This window comes from Macrobrachium nipponense, chromosome 13, assembly GCF_015104395.2.
Source record: "Macrobrachium nipponense isolate FS-2020 chromosome 13, ASM1510439v2, whole genome shotgun sequence".
In the NCBI taxonomy this organism is placed as follows: domain Eukaryota; kingdom Metazoa; phylum Arthropoda; class Malacostraca; order Decapoda; family Palaemonidae; genus Macrobrachium; species Macrobrachium nipponense.
The window spans coordinates 29,579,318-29,596,191 of NC_087206.1; the positions used below are offsets into that span (position 1 = coordinate 29,579,318).

The 16,874-nt window shown below is 35.9% G+C and overlaps 1 protein-coding gene across 2 annotated transcripts in view; it reads left to right on the plus strand.

Moving 5' to 3' along the window:
• LOC135225711 (protein argonaute-3-like) overlaps window positions 1–16,874 on the plus strand; it is a 470,090-nt gene that overhangs the window by 129,253 nt on the left and 323,963 nt on the right. For both annotated transcript variants that reach the window (XM_064265079.1, XM_064265078.1), the window contains exons 6-7: window positions 9,300–9,499; window positions 16,221–16,334. In XM_064265079.1, coding sequence (XP_064121149.1) covers window positions 9,300–9,499; window positions 16,221–16,334 — 314 coding nt within the window. The remainder of the gene's footprint in view (window positions 1–9,299; window positions 9,500–16,220; window positions 16,335–16,874) is intronic.

A 16,874-nucleotide genomic window follows, 5' to 3' on the forward strand; every position in this document is an offset into this window, starting at 1 on the left:
TCTGCTTCCTTCCGTTGTTCCTTGGGCAGGCGCACTCCAGTATATGACCGCAGTGTAGTACTTGCTGTCACACTCCCCGATCCTGCAAAGAGCTATATTGCAGGTGCGACAGAAGAACTGGGTGTCTCTCCTCCTGCCATTCATATGGCACACCCGGCACCGTTTCTGCCTGCGCCCTTGTAGGGGGTCCAGTGTGTGATCTCATGGCTGCAGCTGGCATACAGGGTTCACTATCCGACGGGAATTCGGAATCTGAGCGTGGGCGGAATCATCAAGGGCAGCAGCAGCAGGGGTGTTGGCCAGCAGCGGTGGCACCCGCAGCGGCAGGAGCAGGAGGACCGAAGTTGGCTCTCCTAACATCTGCCCTTTCCTCTAGGGGCAGATCTGAACCTCGGGGTAGGGGGCCGGTGATGGAAGGCCACTCATCGGGATTAAAGTTGATGAGGGCATTCCCGGCCACCTCGAGAAACTGGATGTGGGACAACCTCTGGAGCTCCGAATTGTAGTACCCACAGTAGAGGATTTAGGCATTCTGGAGGGCCAACTGAAGTATGTATTTGAGGAGCTTCTGTGTCCACCTCCTGGTTCTCTTGGCGAAGGGATAATACCGGATGAGTTGATCAAAGAGATCAACTCCTCCCATGTGCCTATTGTAGTGCCCAATGACGGTAGGATGCTCTACACGAAACTCCTCATACGTAACACCGCCCTGCCGATGTGTCTTCTCCCACTGAACAACCTCATCTTGGATGGGCTGATTACTCCTCGTAATCATGGGGACGAGTCGTACACTTCCAACAGATGACGAAGACAGCTCCCTTCCGCCACCACTCTGTCTCTCCTCTTGCCAGATGTTGCGGTTGGCTAGCGAACCTCTTGAGGACATTCGGGGCCCCACGCACCAACTGAAGGGTCCACTGACGTGCACACCTGCTGCACACAGTTCCTGGGCCAGGGGTACTGAGTTACAATAATTATCCGTAAACAGGTGGTATCCCTGGTTACGGAAATGATCCACAAGACCGAACAGTGTCACACAGCGTGGAGAAGACCCCGGAATACACCGAGAAGTCCACGACATATCCAGCGTTGGACTCCATAATAAAAAACAATTTCACTCCATATTTCTTTGGCTTCTTGGGGTTGTACACTTTTATGCTGAGACATCCTTTGTATGGCATCATCCCCTCATCCAAAGAAAGGTTCTTGGCAGGAACCATGAGAAACTGGCACTGTTCACAAATGTAATCCAACACTGGGCGGACTAAGATGAGATTCCGTTAGGTTGCAGCGATATGACAATGTCGTCCGCAGTTCATCACGGCAGTACCGAGCATAGTCCGCCGTCTCTGCTACCAGGTATTCCAGCAATTCCCGCATCAGAAACAGCCGAATGAACCCCAGAGCAGTGAGAGGAACAGATATGGTGAGCCCAGGTGTTGCCGTGAATGGGTGCATGTTAGGTGGGGTGGGGTCCTCCGACCACCCCTCGTCGCTCTCGGACAAACGGCTTTCACCTAGGCTGGCGCGACGTTCCAACCTTCTATGTACCCGTGCACGTGCATGTGCTCGGGCACGGTTTTGTACTCGAACCCCCCTCCCCCCCCACTGGCCCATCTCCCCCACTTAGGTCCTCGCTTTCTGTGTCGTCCTCAACAACAAAACTAAACTCCTCCTCCTCCTCCTCCTCCTCCTCCTCCTCCTCCTCCTCCTCCTCCTCCATCCTCCTCCTCCTCCTCCTCCTCCTCCTCCTCTTCCTAGGCAATAAAACCACTAAACTCCAACTCACTTTCAGCCTGTGATCCTCGTACGGACATGGGGGGCAAATATTCATCATCACTAACATCGGGAGTGATGTCCTCGTCTCTAGATGACCAACCGCTATCAAAAAGAGGACTTGCGAGCTGCCCCCGATCAAGCTCCAACAAGTAATCGTCTATGTCCTTTGGTTCGAGGCCTCCCAAATGCCTACGAATGCCCCTCAGGACACCCCCATGTTTCCTAGGGGTTATAAAAGGCACACGAGACTCACATTGTGGTGCTTGAACACTTTCAGCCACACGGGGCCGTACGGAATGGCATTGAGGAGCTAGGTCATCTTGGTTGCTTGGTCCCTCTCCAGCATCCAAGTCCAAAATACGTCACACATGATCCCTACCGAGAGGCAAAACACGTCTTTCGCACTCCATTCGACGTTCAGACATCTCTACGTACGTCTTGTACCTCCACAAATACTCAAACTCTCGCAAAAGTTCGGCAAAACACGATTGCGGCAAAAGATCGCTCTCGGACGATGGGTCGCTGATGCTTGCTGGTGCAAGAAGAAAGCAATTCGCGCATGCGCTGCTGGGTAACGCTTGTAAACAAAACAACAGCTTGATCCGTGAACTCCCAGCATCCCTCTAGGCACATGATTCAAAAGTTTTTGCCAAGTAGGCCTATAACTAATTTTCCACAATTAAAAAAAAAACTTTTTGTGTCAATGTATTATTATATGTCAATTAACCCTTAAACACCTATTGGACGTATTAAACATCGACGAAAATTGTCTGTTGGGTGCCGAATTGACGTATGAAACGACGCAAAAAAGGGTTTTTTTTAAATTCGCTGAAAAATAGTTACAGGCCTACTTGGCAAAAACTTTTGAATCACGCACCTTGAGGGATGCTGGGAGTTCAAGGATCAAGCTGTTGTTTTGTTTACAATCGTTTAAGAGGCGCGCATGCGCGAATTTCTTTCTTCTCGCACTAAAAAGCATCAGCGACACATCTCGGAAATTATTTTGTCACTTTGACATAATTTTTGCACCATTTTATATTAGCCGTTACATAGAGTTTTATATATGAAAATGTGCAAAATTTCATGTAAAATACAACCAAAAACATCCCATGGTTGTAGCTTTTATCAGTTTTGAAATATTTTCATATAGATAACGATAAGTGCCAAAATTTCAACCTTCGGTCAACTTTGACTCTACCGAAATGGTCGAAAAATGCAATTTTAAGCTAAAAATCTTATATATATTCTAATAATATTCAATCATTTACTTTCATTTTACAACAAATTGAAAGTCTAGCACAATATTTCGATTTATGGTGAATTTATGAAAAAAACTTTATCCTTACATCCGCGCGGTAACTTCCGAAAAAATCAGAAATTTTTTCATACGATTCTTGTAATGTTTGCACCGTTTTATATTAGCCGTTACATAAAGTTTTATATATGGAAATGTGTGCAATTTCATGTAGAATACAACAAAAAACAACCCATGGTTGTTGCTTTTATCAGTTTTGAAATACTTTCATATAAATATGTAACAATAAGTGCCAAAATATCAATCTTCGTTTAACTTTGACTCGACCGAAATGGTTGAAAACCACAATTGTAAGCTAAAAATCTTAAATTCTAGTAATATTCAATCATTTACCTTCATTTTGCAACAAATTGGAAGTCTCTAGCACAATATTTTGATTAATGGTGAATTTAAAAAAAAAAAAAAACTTTCCTACGTCCGCGCTGTAACTGCCGAAAAAATCAGAATTTTTTCATCCGATTCTTGTAATGTTTGCTCAGTTTTATATTAGCCATTACATAAAGTTTTATATATGGAAATGTGCGCAATTTCATGTAGGATACAACGAAAAATAACCCATGGTTGTAGCTTTCATCAGTTTTGAAATATTTTCATATAAATAACGATAAGTGCCAAAATTTCAACCCTCAGTCAACTTTGACTCGACCAAAATGGTAAAAAAAAACACAATTGTAAGCTAAAACTATTACTTTCTAGTAATATTCAATCATTTACCTTTATTTTGCAACAAATTGGAAGTCTCTTGCACAATATTTCAATTTATGGTGAATTTATGAAAAAAACTTTTTCCCTACGTCCGCGCGGTAACTCTTGAAAAAATCTGAAATTTTTTCATCCGATTCTCGTAATGTTTGCACAGTTTTATATTAGCTGTTACCTAAAGTTATATATATGAAAATGTGTGCAATTTCATGTAGGATACAACAAAAGACAACCCATGGTTGTAGCTTTTATGAGTATTGAAATATTTTCCTATAAATAACGATAAATAGAAAAAATTCGACCTTCGGTCAAATTTAACTCGACCGAAGTGGTAGAAAACTGACGTTGTAAGCTACAACACTTACAGTCTAAGAATATTCAATTAATTACCTTCATTTTGCAACAAATGGGAAGTCTCTAGCACAATATTTCGACTTATGGTGAATTTTTTAATTTTTGTTTTTTTTTTTTATTTATTTTTTTTTTTACATCTGCGAGTTACGAATTCATGCATCATATTGTGATAATATTTTCTCTGTGTTGCTTTGATCGTTTTACAATTTGTTATATACCAAAATCATCGCAATTTAGTGTGCAATACAACGAAAAAATAATTAAATCATTAGCTTTGATCTTTTTGCTCACAGTGCGATTTGTATACAATTATATATGAATTTTTTTTTTTCAATCATATATTCCAATATTTATATATGATAATGACATTTTTTTTCATTTCTGATGGTTGCATACTAAACTTTAGGCATTGACAAAACAAGGAGCCAAAAATGAACTCTTAATCTTGAAAACTAAGCTTGCTGTGATTTTTCGAAAATTTTTTTGCTTCAGCGCTCACTTGTGAATGCCGCCGGCATACGGGAGACACTTTCCGAAATACCGGCTTGGCGTTTAAGGGTTAAGCACCCAACAGACAATTTTCGTTGACGTAAAATACGTCCCATAGGCGTTTAAGGGGATACTATACTTAGTAAAAGTTTCATCAAGTTTGGTTCAGTCTTCTTTGGAGTTACAAGAATTTATTTTTGAAAAAACAAGTTTTGAGAAAATGGAAAAAAGCTCATATTGTAATGTAGCTGTGAAACTATTACAATATTATTTTTCATTATATGAAGTGTTTTGAAGTTGAAAATTGACTTAAATACATGAACTAGATTTAGTTTTTTTTTTGATGGCACTGTTGTCTGGCTATCAGCAGCAAGAGACCCTAAAATAATACAAACAACAAATATGCATCTTTTCCTTGGCTCTTTTAAAAAATTATGCTTTATTTTACTGTATCCAATAATACTGAATGTACTCTCTTATTACTACATGCTGTAATACCCCGAACTTACGCGGGGTTAGGTTCCAGACCTCCTTACATAAGGGGAAGTTTCCCGTAAGTTTGGCATGGTCTCTAAAAATGCTAATAAATGTAACTTCTAGAGTTTGAACACTATATATATGTCTGATATGTTTTGTTGATTATGAAGGTCTTATATATTGACAAACACTGAATTACGCAGTGCGTATGTATATATTTTCAAAAATATAAATAGCATAGACAAAATCTCCCTACTGATGTTACACTTGAATGCATGGAAACTTGAATTAGTATAGTAGTACAGTATGGTCCTGAAATATGCATGATCGGATTGTGCGGTTCCCTTTTTGTGCGGTCGCCAGTTCTCAAAAATACATTTTCTGTTTCTGCAAAGCCGTTCAAAGTCTGCAAGTCACACGCCACAAAATGTACCAAATCTATTGTCTTTTCAAATATTTGAGAGGGGTGGGGGGGGGGAGTTTGCTGATGTCTGAGAGAATGAGAGAAGGGGGGCCCGATGCAAGAGAAAGGTTTCCTGCAAAGCCATTGGTTAAGATGGAAGGGGCTCCTCCTCACGCAATTGTGATGTCATGGTTCACAAAGCCTTCCTTCTGCAGAACTCTTCATGGAGGATGAGATAGTGGAGTTTGAAGGTTTGTTGGCAGAGGATGGGCAGAGGAAATGCCACCCAGCAGGAAATGACTGTATCATACAGTACACTTGCACCCAATGGTGGCAGTGCTTGTGTTTGGGAGTTTTCACCATCCTGGGTGTAATTTTAAACTTTTTCAAGTTATTAAAACATTAAAACCTTTTTTAATGTTTTATTTATCCATAAGAACAATTGCCTTTTAGAAAAAAAATACAGTACGTATAGTACATAAAAAGTATTGAAAATGGGTAGTAAAAAAAGTTTAACTGGGTAAGTTGCCATTTGCCTTGGCCCTAACTGAATTATTCCCATGAGGTATGTGTATTGAAATCTGCGATTTTCCAGTTCTGCTAGGCCGATGATCGACCAAATTCTTGCATAATTGGGGACCATACCGTACGTACTTCAGAAATTAAACAGTTTCTGAAGGAATATCATCCTTGAAAAGTGCAGTAACTTTGTGAATGGGCATTGCATCTTGTAAAAGTACGTATATGCACTAACTGTAGCTGCTGTAATTACCTTTGTATCATATTTATGTATGTACAAAAATAAAAATAATACATTTTCAATAAAGATTTTATACAGAAAGGCTTTAAAACTTTAGAATTTACATAATAAATTAAACATGAGCACTTTAGCAGGGTTTTGCAGTGTTTCTGGAGGATTTGTAAATGTTCACAGTATTGTGAAGAACTCACGTATGATAATTAGTTAGGTTCCAATGAAAAGTGTACGCTATTGTGAATTCACTCAACTCAAATCACAGAAGTTCGGGGTATCACTGTATAGTATTATAAAATACAAACAAAAGCGATTTATGTTCTTTTTTTTTTTTTTTTTTTTTTTTTTTTTTTTTTTTTTTTTTTTTTTTTTTTGTAGATGGTATTAGGAGCATGTTTTCTGTTTCTGTAAAAAACAGTTTCCATTTGTTATTTTCGTTCTATTTCATAATGATACAAGAGATACATATTTATCTTTCATTGGCATGAAAACAGTAAATTGTGTTCTTTCATGACCTGTATTTTTTATTAAAATACTTTTTTCTCCATTATTAATTGCTGTCGAGTTTCATCCATGTTGCTGAACATTTTTTTTCCTTCTCGGGTTCAGCTACAACTGCAACTTAAGTCCAGCAGTACTACATTGCTTGCCTATATTTTCTCCATAGCAAATATAGGTATAATGCAAAAATATGCAAGTCCTGTTCTACTTAATGTCATTTGTAACATTACAGTAATTTTTTACTGTCGTACAATGGCTGAAATGCAAGCAAAACATTGTTAATATCAGATTCTTTTTTTTTCTTCTTCTTCTTTTTAGCAAAACAACTGTTTTTTCAGTTGTGTGTGGCTGTAGCGTTTAAGCAACGATTATAACGTTACTAATGATACTTTTATCATTCTCTTGCTTTTTTAACTTATTTAACTAGAAGATATGATAAATAGAGAGATGTAGTAAATGATTAGGCAAATTAAATTCCACATTTTTATTGAAGAGTTATTACATATTCTGGCAAAATATGTGGCCGTGACACTGTCAAGGCATTATTAACAAGTCTAGGGCGCCGTAAGGGGAATTGTGGTGCCCATAGACTTTTGAATTTTGGTTAGCCTCTATTTTCACTTAAGTGTCAGGCCTCCAGGAACGGAACCCTGTTGTTAACTGAGGGCTGCCCCTACAGGATATACAGAAGGCAAAGGTTAATGTATACAGAGTACAGTATAGTAGATGAAAATTACTAAGAACAACGCATTAAGTACTCAAGTTTATTTGGTGACATTAAAATATGATAGAAATGGATAATACTTGGATAAACAGCCCAGTGGTGTTAACATAGCCGAATGTTCATGGGGTAACATTGATATTCAGGTAATCAAGAAAATTATTAATGAAATATCAATGGGTGAAATGAAAACTATTAAAATTAAAATTAGGACTCATTAATTAGAAAGAAGAAAGATAGTTCTAGGAAGAACATTTTTGCTATTTAGTGAAGCGACTGAAGAAGACCTGAATGTAGTTTTGAATTAATTAATGGTGTTTTGAGTTGGAATCAATAGAAATGAAACTTAGGAGAGAGAAAAGTCCAGCTTAGGGTGGAATTACTGAACAGATGATTTTAGGAGACCTGATATGACATCTATAATAAGTAGATCATTTTGTAGAATTGGATGTGGACAGAAAACCTGGTGATTAAGAATTGAAAAATATAGTAGAGATGTCAAAGAAGGGACTTTCCTAAATGAGATGACTATAAACACTGAATTGGGTTGGGTTGAAATGGAAATGTTCAATATGCTAGGTCTCTGTAAACTGGAAAATGTCATAGAAATCTTAGATATGAATAATATGGTTTTAGAAAAGGCAGGAGTAGCAGAGATCAGGTATTTTTATTAAGCCTTGTTGAACAGTGTATGGAATTTAAAAACCCCTTTGAAGGTTTTTTGTGTTTCATGAAAAGACTTGACAGCATCCGCAGACCAGCAGATCTAGAATTACCATAGCATTCTTTCTACATATGCTGGGAAGTCAACAGAATTCATCTGTGAAACACCACAGCATTTGCAAAGGCTTTTTCACTAGGATGTATCATATATCAAGAGAGATGAAATTAAAATAAATTTACAAATAATTGATGATAAAGCATGCATTAGGGGACAGAGATTAAAATAAATTTACAAATAACTGATGATAAAGCATGCATTAGGGGACAGATTAACATTAGATGAGGGTGAATCTTTCAAAGAATTGGGAATTAGGAGCAATGATATTCAAAACTGGTTCCTTTGAGTTGCACTTAATGAAAACCTAAAAATAGGCATTTAAACAATTAGCAGGCTGAATAGGATTTAGAAATCAAATAGACTTAAAATGTTACATGAGACTAGTACATATTTAATTGCTATGCAGATGTAAATCATAGTAGTATTACAATCGAATTAGCCATTGTCTATGGGAAAATAAAAGTTTTAAGAATAATGTTTGGATTCAGATTGCAAGATAAATTGAGAATGATACCATGAGGGATATTATAGAAGTTACACACACATGAAATAGTGGCAAAAAGAAGATGGAGATGCCCAGGACATGTCCTTTGTACAAACTGGTGTTGGATAGTACATCACAGTTGTCAGCTGGACTCCTGGAGCTACCTGATGAGGTAGAAAATGCAGACTTACTTGGATGAGAACTATGACATGATACTAGAGAATTTTAGTGTGCATGTGTCTTTCCTGTGGTGGCAATTTGTATAAGACAAGTCTTCCGCAAATCATCAGCACTGGAAAAGCATGGGTGTTGGACATAACAGTAATGATGATAAGAGTGTGAAAAAGATAATGAGCTGCTGCTTAAGTTGGTATTTAGTTTTAGAGGGCAACTGAAAATATGTTCAACCAATATAATCAGCAACATACCTACATATCACTGATGGGGATGTCTTCCCATTGAATGTTTAGAAGAGCTCTGCATAAAATTTTCATGTATTACCACAGTTGTTTCTTAGTACTATTTTTTTATTCTTTCAGATTACTGTCTTGTCTGCCACCCAACCCTTAACTGGGGAGCCAGTAACAGTTAAGATTATTTACAAGCTGAGAATTGCTATGGATAATTGTGTGCAGTTATATAATGTACTTTTTGGGCGTATCATGAGGATACTTAAAATGGCTAAAGTTGGCATGAATTATTATTCCCCAGGAGGATCTATATTAGTGCCCCAACACAAGTAAGTATTATTGCAATAACTTGAAGAAAAATAATTTATGTGGCATTGTAAATAATCTGTCAGTTTTTGTAGGAAATCTGAATATTGATTGAAATAATTTTTTATGTAGATCAGGTAGACGCGCATTTTTACTCAATGTTCTCAGAAATGTAGAAGAAACAGTGCTATTAAGGGTATGTACAAAAATTGACTGTATGGTAGGGAAATAGTAACATTTTGCAACCTGTGCAAAGTTATGAAAGTGAAATGTACAACCATGTACTTATCAGCATCATTAACTTCATGGGATATTTGGGTACATGAAGAGTATGATAATCACCATGGCATTAACAAATAAAACAATCACCTGTGCAAGTAATGTCAAAGAAGCCTGTTGTTATTTACAGTTGTGATTGTGAGTTACTATTGCATATATAGTAGTATCCCTATGCCATGTGTAACAAGAAGGCTTGTAGACACACACGCACACACACATGCATGCTCTCTCTCTCTCTCTTCTCTCTCTCTCTCTCTCTCTCTCTCTCTTCGTCTCTCTCCTCTCTCCCTCTCTCGCTCTCTCTCTCTCTCTCTCACTCAGTACAAACTATAGCATTTTATGTAAGATTTATGTGGGACTGTCCTTCAGCAGCATGAGTTGGGAATAGTCATTTAACTTGGTAAAGAGGGAATACCTTTCAGTCACATGTCATCACCAAGTGCTTTTTCTTTTGCTGCTATCTAGTGCAGACAATGCTATGTCGTCTGACAGGGTCTGTTGAACACATATTTTACTTGTGTATGATTTGATTTTTTTTATTTTTTTTAACAAAGAAAAGACAATGATCAAGACGTCATGGGCCAGGTCCTTGAGTTACAATAGGCAGTTTTATCAAGATCAGTTGAGATTAGAGAAAATTGTAGATGGGACAGTGGTTGTTATAACCCAAATGTTCCAGCATCCTCTATGTTAGTAAGGAGGCTGTTCTTAAATAGGATTACGTGTCCCCCATGGCACAACGTATTTTTGCATACATTTTGTTTATGTGGCCTTAAAGCTTTACTTGATCTCTTGTTGTTCTGCTTTTGAATTACAAATACTACATGTAAAGAGGTAGGTGTTTGTGCTTTTTCAGCTATTAATTTCATTGTATCCAATATTACTGTATGTAGTCTTATATTGGGACCAGTATTTCCTTCTTAATAGGTCATATACGGTCTCCCGGTTGACTCGTGGCGGCGGCATGCCGCCAGTGCTACTATAGTAACTCGATTCAGAGCAATTTTCTTGCTTCTATTTAGTGTAAATAGGTTATTTTTCATTATATGAAGTGGTTCTAAGTTGAAGTATGACTTAAAAATGTATGTCTTGTTGAGAACTCAATGGTTATTTTTTTCGTTAACCCTTAAACGCCTATTGGACATATTAAACGTTGACGAAAATTGTCTGTCGGGTGCTTAATTGACATATGATACGTCGACGCAAAAAAAGTTTTTTTTTAAATTTGCGGAAAACTAGTTATAGGCCTACTTGGTGAAAACTTTTGAATCATGCACCTTGAGGGATACTGGGAGTTCATGGATCAAGCTGTTGTTTAATTTACAAGGGTTACCCAGGCGCGCATGCGCGAATTTCTTTCTTCTCGCACTAAAAAGCATCAGCGACACATCTAAGTAATTATTTCGTCACTGACATAGGTTTTGCACCATTTTATATTAGCCGTTACATAGAGTTTTATATATGAAAATGTGTGCAGTTTCATGTAAAATACAACAGAAAACAACCCAGGGATGTAGCTTTTATCAGTTTTGAAATATTTTCATATAAATAACGATGTGCCAAAATATCAACCTTCAGTCAACTTTGACTCGACCAAAATGGTCGAAAAACTCAATTGTAAGCTAAACCTCTTACATTCTAGTAACATTCAATACTTTACCTTTATTTTGCAACAAATTGGAAGTCTCTAGCACAATATTTCGATTTATGGTGAATTTTTGAAAAAAAAACTTTTTCCATATGTCCGCGCTGTAACTGCCAAAAAAATCAGAAATTCTTTCGTCTGATTGTCGTAAATTTTGCACCATTTTATATTAGCCGTTATATAAAGTTTTATATATGAAAATATGTGCAATTTAATGTAGAATACATTAACCCTTAAACGCCGACTGGACGTATTTTACGTCGACATTTTTTGTCTCTGGGTGCCGACTGGACGTATTTTACGTCGACATACAAAAGTTTTTTTAAAAATTCGCGGAAAAATACTTTTAGGCCTACCAGCCAAAAACTCTTGAATCACGTGCCTTGGGGGATGCTGGGAGTTCACGGATCAAGGTGTTTTTTTGTTTACAATCGTTATGCAGGCACGCAAGCGCGAATTTCTTTCTTGCCGCACTAAAAAGTATCTGTGACACATCTCGGAAATTATTTTGTCACTTTGACATAATTTTTTTACTATTTTAAATTAGCCGTTACATGGAGTATTATATATGAAAATGTGCGCATTGTTATGTAGAACACAACAAAAAAATACTCATGATTGTAGCTTTTATCAGTTTTGAGAAATTTTCATATAAATAACGATAAGTGCCAAAATTTCAACCTTCGGTCAACTTTGACTCTACCGAAATGGTCGAAAAACGCAATTGTAAGCTAAAACTCTTATATTTTAGTAATATTCAATCATCTACCTTAATTTTGCAACTAATTGGAAGTCTCTAGCACATTATTTCGATTTATGGTGAATTTATGAAAAAACTTTTTCCTTACGTCCGCGCGGTAACTCTTCCGAAAAAATCATACATGCGATTGTGGTAATGTTTGCACCATTTTAAATTAGCCGTTACATAAAGTTTTATATATGGAAATGTGCGCAATTTCATGCACAATAAAACTAAAAACAACCCATGGTTGTAGCTTTCATCAATTTTGAAATATGTTCATATAAAAAATAATAAGTGACAAATTTTCAACCTTCGGTCAACTTTGACTCTATCGAAATGGTCGAAAAAGGCAATTGTAAGCTAAAACGCTTATATTCTAGTAATATTCAAGCATTTACCTTCATTTTGCAACAAATTGGAAGTCTCTAGCACAATATTTCGATTTATGGTGAATTTATGAAAAAAATAACATTTTCTTTACATCCGAGCGGTAACTCTTCCGAAAAAATCATACGTGCGATTGTGGTAATGTTTGCACCATTTTAAATTAGCCGTTACATAAAGTTTTATATATGAAAATGTGCGCAATTTCATGTAGAATACAACTAAAAATAATTGAAAGTTGTAGCTTTTCTCATTTTTGAAATATTCGCATATAAATCACGATAAATAGAAAAAAAACCACGTTCGGTCAACTTTGACTCTACTGAAATGGTCGAAAAACGCAATTGTAAGCTAAAACTCTTACAGTCTAGTAATATTCAGTCATTTATCTTCATCTTGAAACAAATTCGAAGTCTCTAGCACAATATTTAAATTTATGGTGAATTTAAAAAAAAAACTTTTTTCCCTCCGCACGCGGATTCTCCGCCACAAATCTCCGAAATGTGTACGTCCCATTCTCGGAATATTTGCTCCGTTTCATATTAGGCATTTCATAGAGTTTTATATATGAAAATGTGCGCAATTTCATGTAGAATAAAACGAAAAATATTTGAAAGTTGTAGCTTTTCTTATTTTTGAAATATTGCATATAAATAAATATATATATATAAAAAAAAATTCGACATTCGGTCAACTTTAACTCCTCAGATATGGTCAAAAACTGCATTTATAAGCTAATATTCTTATAGTATAGTAATATTCAATCATTTGTCTTCATTCTGAAAGAAATTGGAAGTCTCTAGGACAATATTTAGATTTATGGTGATTTTTTGAAAAAAATATTTGTTTACGTCCGCGCGTTACGAATTCATGCATTATTTTGTGATAATATTTTCTCTGTGTTGCTTTTATCGTTTTACAATGTTTTATATACCAAAATGATTGCAATTTAGTTTACATTACAACGAAAAAAAAAGTAACTTGTTACCTGCAACCGTTTTGCGCACAGCGCGATTTGAATACAATTATATATGAAATTTAGTTTTTGCGCTATCATATATCGCATTATTTATATATGATAATGATAATTTTTTTCATTTCTAATGGTTGCATACTAAACTTCAGGCAATGACAAAAAAAGGAGCCAAAAATGAACTCTTAATCTTGAAAACTAAGCGCGCTGTGATTTTTTGAAAAAAATATTTTTTTCCGCTTCCGCGCTCACTCTGAAACACCTCCGGCACACGGGAGACATTTTTTTTTTACCGCTTCGGCGTTTAAGGGTTAAAAAACAACCATGCTTGTAGCTTTTATCAGTTTTGAAATATTTTCATATAAATAACAATAAGTGCCAAAATTTCAACCTTTGGTCGCCTTTAACTTGACTGAAATGGTCAAAAAACGCAATTGTAAGCTAAAAACTCTTACATTCTAGTAATATTCAATCAACTACCTTCATTTTGCAACAAATTGGAAGTCTCTAGCATAATATTTCTATTTATGGTGAATTTTTGAAAAAACCTTTTTCCTTATGTCCGTGTGGTAACTGCCAAAAAAATCAGAAATTCTTTCGTCCAATTGTCGTAATGTTTGCACAGTTTTATATTAGCCATTACTTAAAGTTTTATATATGGAAATGTGTGCAATTTTATGTAGAATAAAACTAAAAACAACCCATGGTTGTAGCTTTTATTAGTTTTGAAATATTTTCATATAAATAACAGTAAGGGCCAAAATATCAACCTTTGGTCAACTTTGACTCAACTGAAATGGTCGAAAAACGAAATTGTAAGCTAAAACTCTCAAATTCTAGTAATATTCAATCATTTACCTTCATTTTGCAACAAATTGGAAGTCTCTAGCAGAAATTCTTTCGTCCATTGTTGTAATGTTTGCACTGTTTTATATTAGCCGTTACATAAAGTTTTATATATGAAAATGTGCGCAATTTTATGTAGAATACAACGTAAAATAACTCATGGTTGTAGCTATTATCAGTTTTGAAATATTTTCATATAAATCACGATAAATAAAAACAATTTGACCTTCGGTCAACTTTAACTCAACTGAAATGGTCGAAAACTGCAATTGTAAGCTACAACGCTTACAGTATTGTAATATTCAATCAATTACCTTCATTTTGCAACAAACAGGAAGTCTCTAGCACAATATTTTGATTTATGGTGAATTTTTAGAAACTACTTTTTTTTTACATCCCCGCGTTACGAATTCATGCATCATATTGTGATAATATTTTCTCTGTGTTGCTTTGATTGTTTTACAATTTGTTATATACCAAAACCATGGCAATTTAGTGTACAATACAATTGAAAAATAATTAACTCATTAGCTTTAACCGTTTTGCTCACAGCGCGATTTGTATACAATTATACATGAAATTTTCTTTAGCGGTCGTATATTCCAATATTTATATATGATAATGATATTTTTTTCATTTTTGATGGTTGCATACTAAACTTCAGGCAATGACAAAAAAGGAGCCAAAAATGAACTCATAATCTTGAAAACTAAGTGTGCTGTGATAAAAAAAAAAAAAAAAAAAAATTCCTCTTCGGCGCTCGCTCCCAAACGCAGCCGCCATACAGGAGACACTTTCAGAATACTGGCTCGGCATTTAAGGGTTAATATATGGTGTCAGGTGAATGTCATTTTGTGTTTAAAACTGATTGCATTCGTTATTTTCAACCTATTTCATAATAATACGATATTTTTGTACTTAGCTGTTATTGGCGTGATAACTACAGTTAATGTGTCCTTTTGTGGCCAGTATTTTTTATTAAATACTTTTTCCTCCACTATTATTCGCAGTATAGTTGCATCCATGTTGCTGATGCACAATAATTTAAAGCCATTAGCAGTGACAGTGTGAACATTGTTTTCTCAGCTTCAGCCACAAGTGCAGCTTAAATTTAGTACTATATTTCCTTGCCAATATTTTCTCCATACCAAATAAAGGTTTAATGCAAAAATATTTAACTCCTGTAACATGATTATGGTAATTCTTTACTATCATACACGCACATAAATGCAAGCAAAACATTATCATCAGATTTGGTTTGGTTATTGTAGTAAAACAACTCTTATCGTTCCGTTGCTTATGGCTGAAGCATTTAATCAACGATTATAATGGTACTAACGATACTTTTATCGTTGTCATATGCCTTTTTAACTGATTTAACTAGAAGATATGATAAATAAAGAGATGGAAGAAATGCTAACAGTCTGAAAAAAGTCTCTCTCTCTCTCTCTCTCTCTCTCTCTCTCTCTCTCTCTCTCTCTCTCTCTCTCTCTCTCTCTCTCTCTCTCTCTCTCTCTCTCTCTCTCATATACTAGGCCAAGATTTACCAGTGAGTTGACATTAAAAATTTGTATTCTTATCAGGCAGACCATAGTAAATGATATGTAAATGAAATTCCACATTTTCATTAAAGAGCTATTACATATTAGAGCAAAATAGGCACCGTTAACAAGCCTAAGTCACCGTAAGGTGGATTGTGACGCCTGTAGACCTTTGAATTTCAGTTAGAGGCAAATTTTGTTTAGCATAGTGTCCCCAAGAACAGAACCACTGCCCTTAACCGGAGGCTGCCTGTATATGTAATGAGGTAGATTTGGTATGCTAACAAATGAAACAAGAAACTTATTAATCCCATTAATTGTTTATTTTTCCAAGGTTAGAAATTTGGCCAGGATACATAACAGCCGCTCATTTCATGGAAGGTGGATTAATGCTGATGGTTGATGTGTCTCACCGTACCTTGCAAACAGAAACCTGCTATGATGTCATGTAAGCTGGAACTGGTGTTTAGAAGACTTCTAGAGCTCACTAGTTTTTTAATTAATTTTTACATCCATGGTATTTAAAAGTAAAAATTTCACTTTAGTGTATGCAAGAGTGATTGACTGCAAGATAGTATATGCAAGAGTGATTGACTGCAAGAGTGATTGACATGTTTATGACAAGTTAGAGAAATGTTGAATCTATATCCAAGGTTGTAAAAATAGTATTTTTTATTATTGAAGTGAGTGTAAGGGAAAAATTTAATGCCCAGCTGATTTTATTAGGAAATAATAATATTTTGCACTACACCACTTACTAGTCCAGATTTTAAGTTGGAAGCCTTTTTGGTTATATTTTTGTTTTATCTGGCAGTTAGTGGGTAAGTGCTGGAGTGGCAGCTTTAATTAGAATTGGAATTAGACTAAAGTGCTTTACCAGAGGATTTGCTAAATTGTAAGGGGCCAGAATAGTGCCCCCCCCCCCTTTTTTTTTTCTTTTAATAACCCTTACCTTTATTTTTGGGTGTTCGGTCACTCATGCTACAGC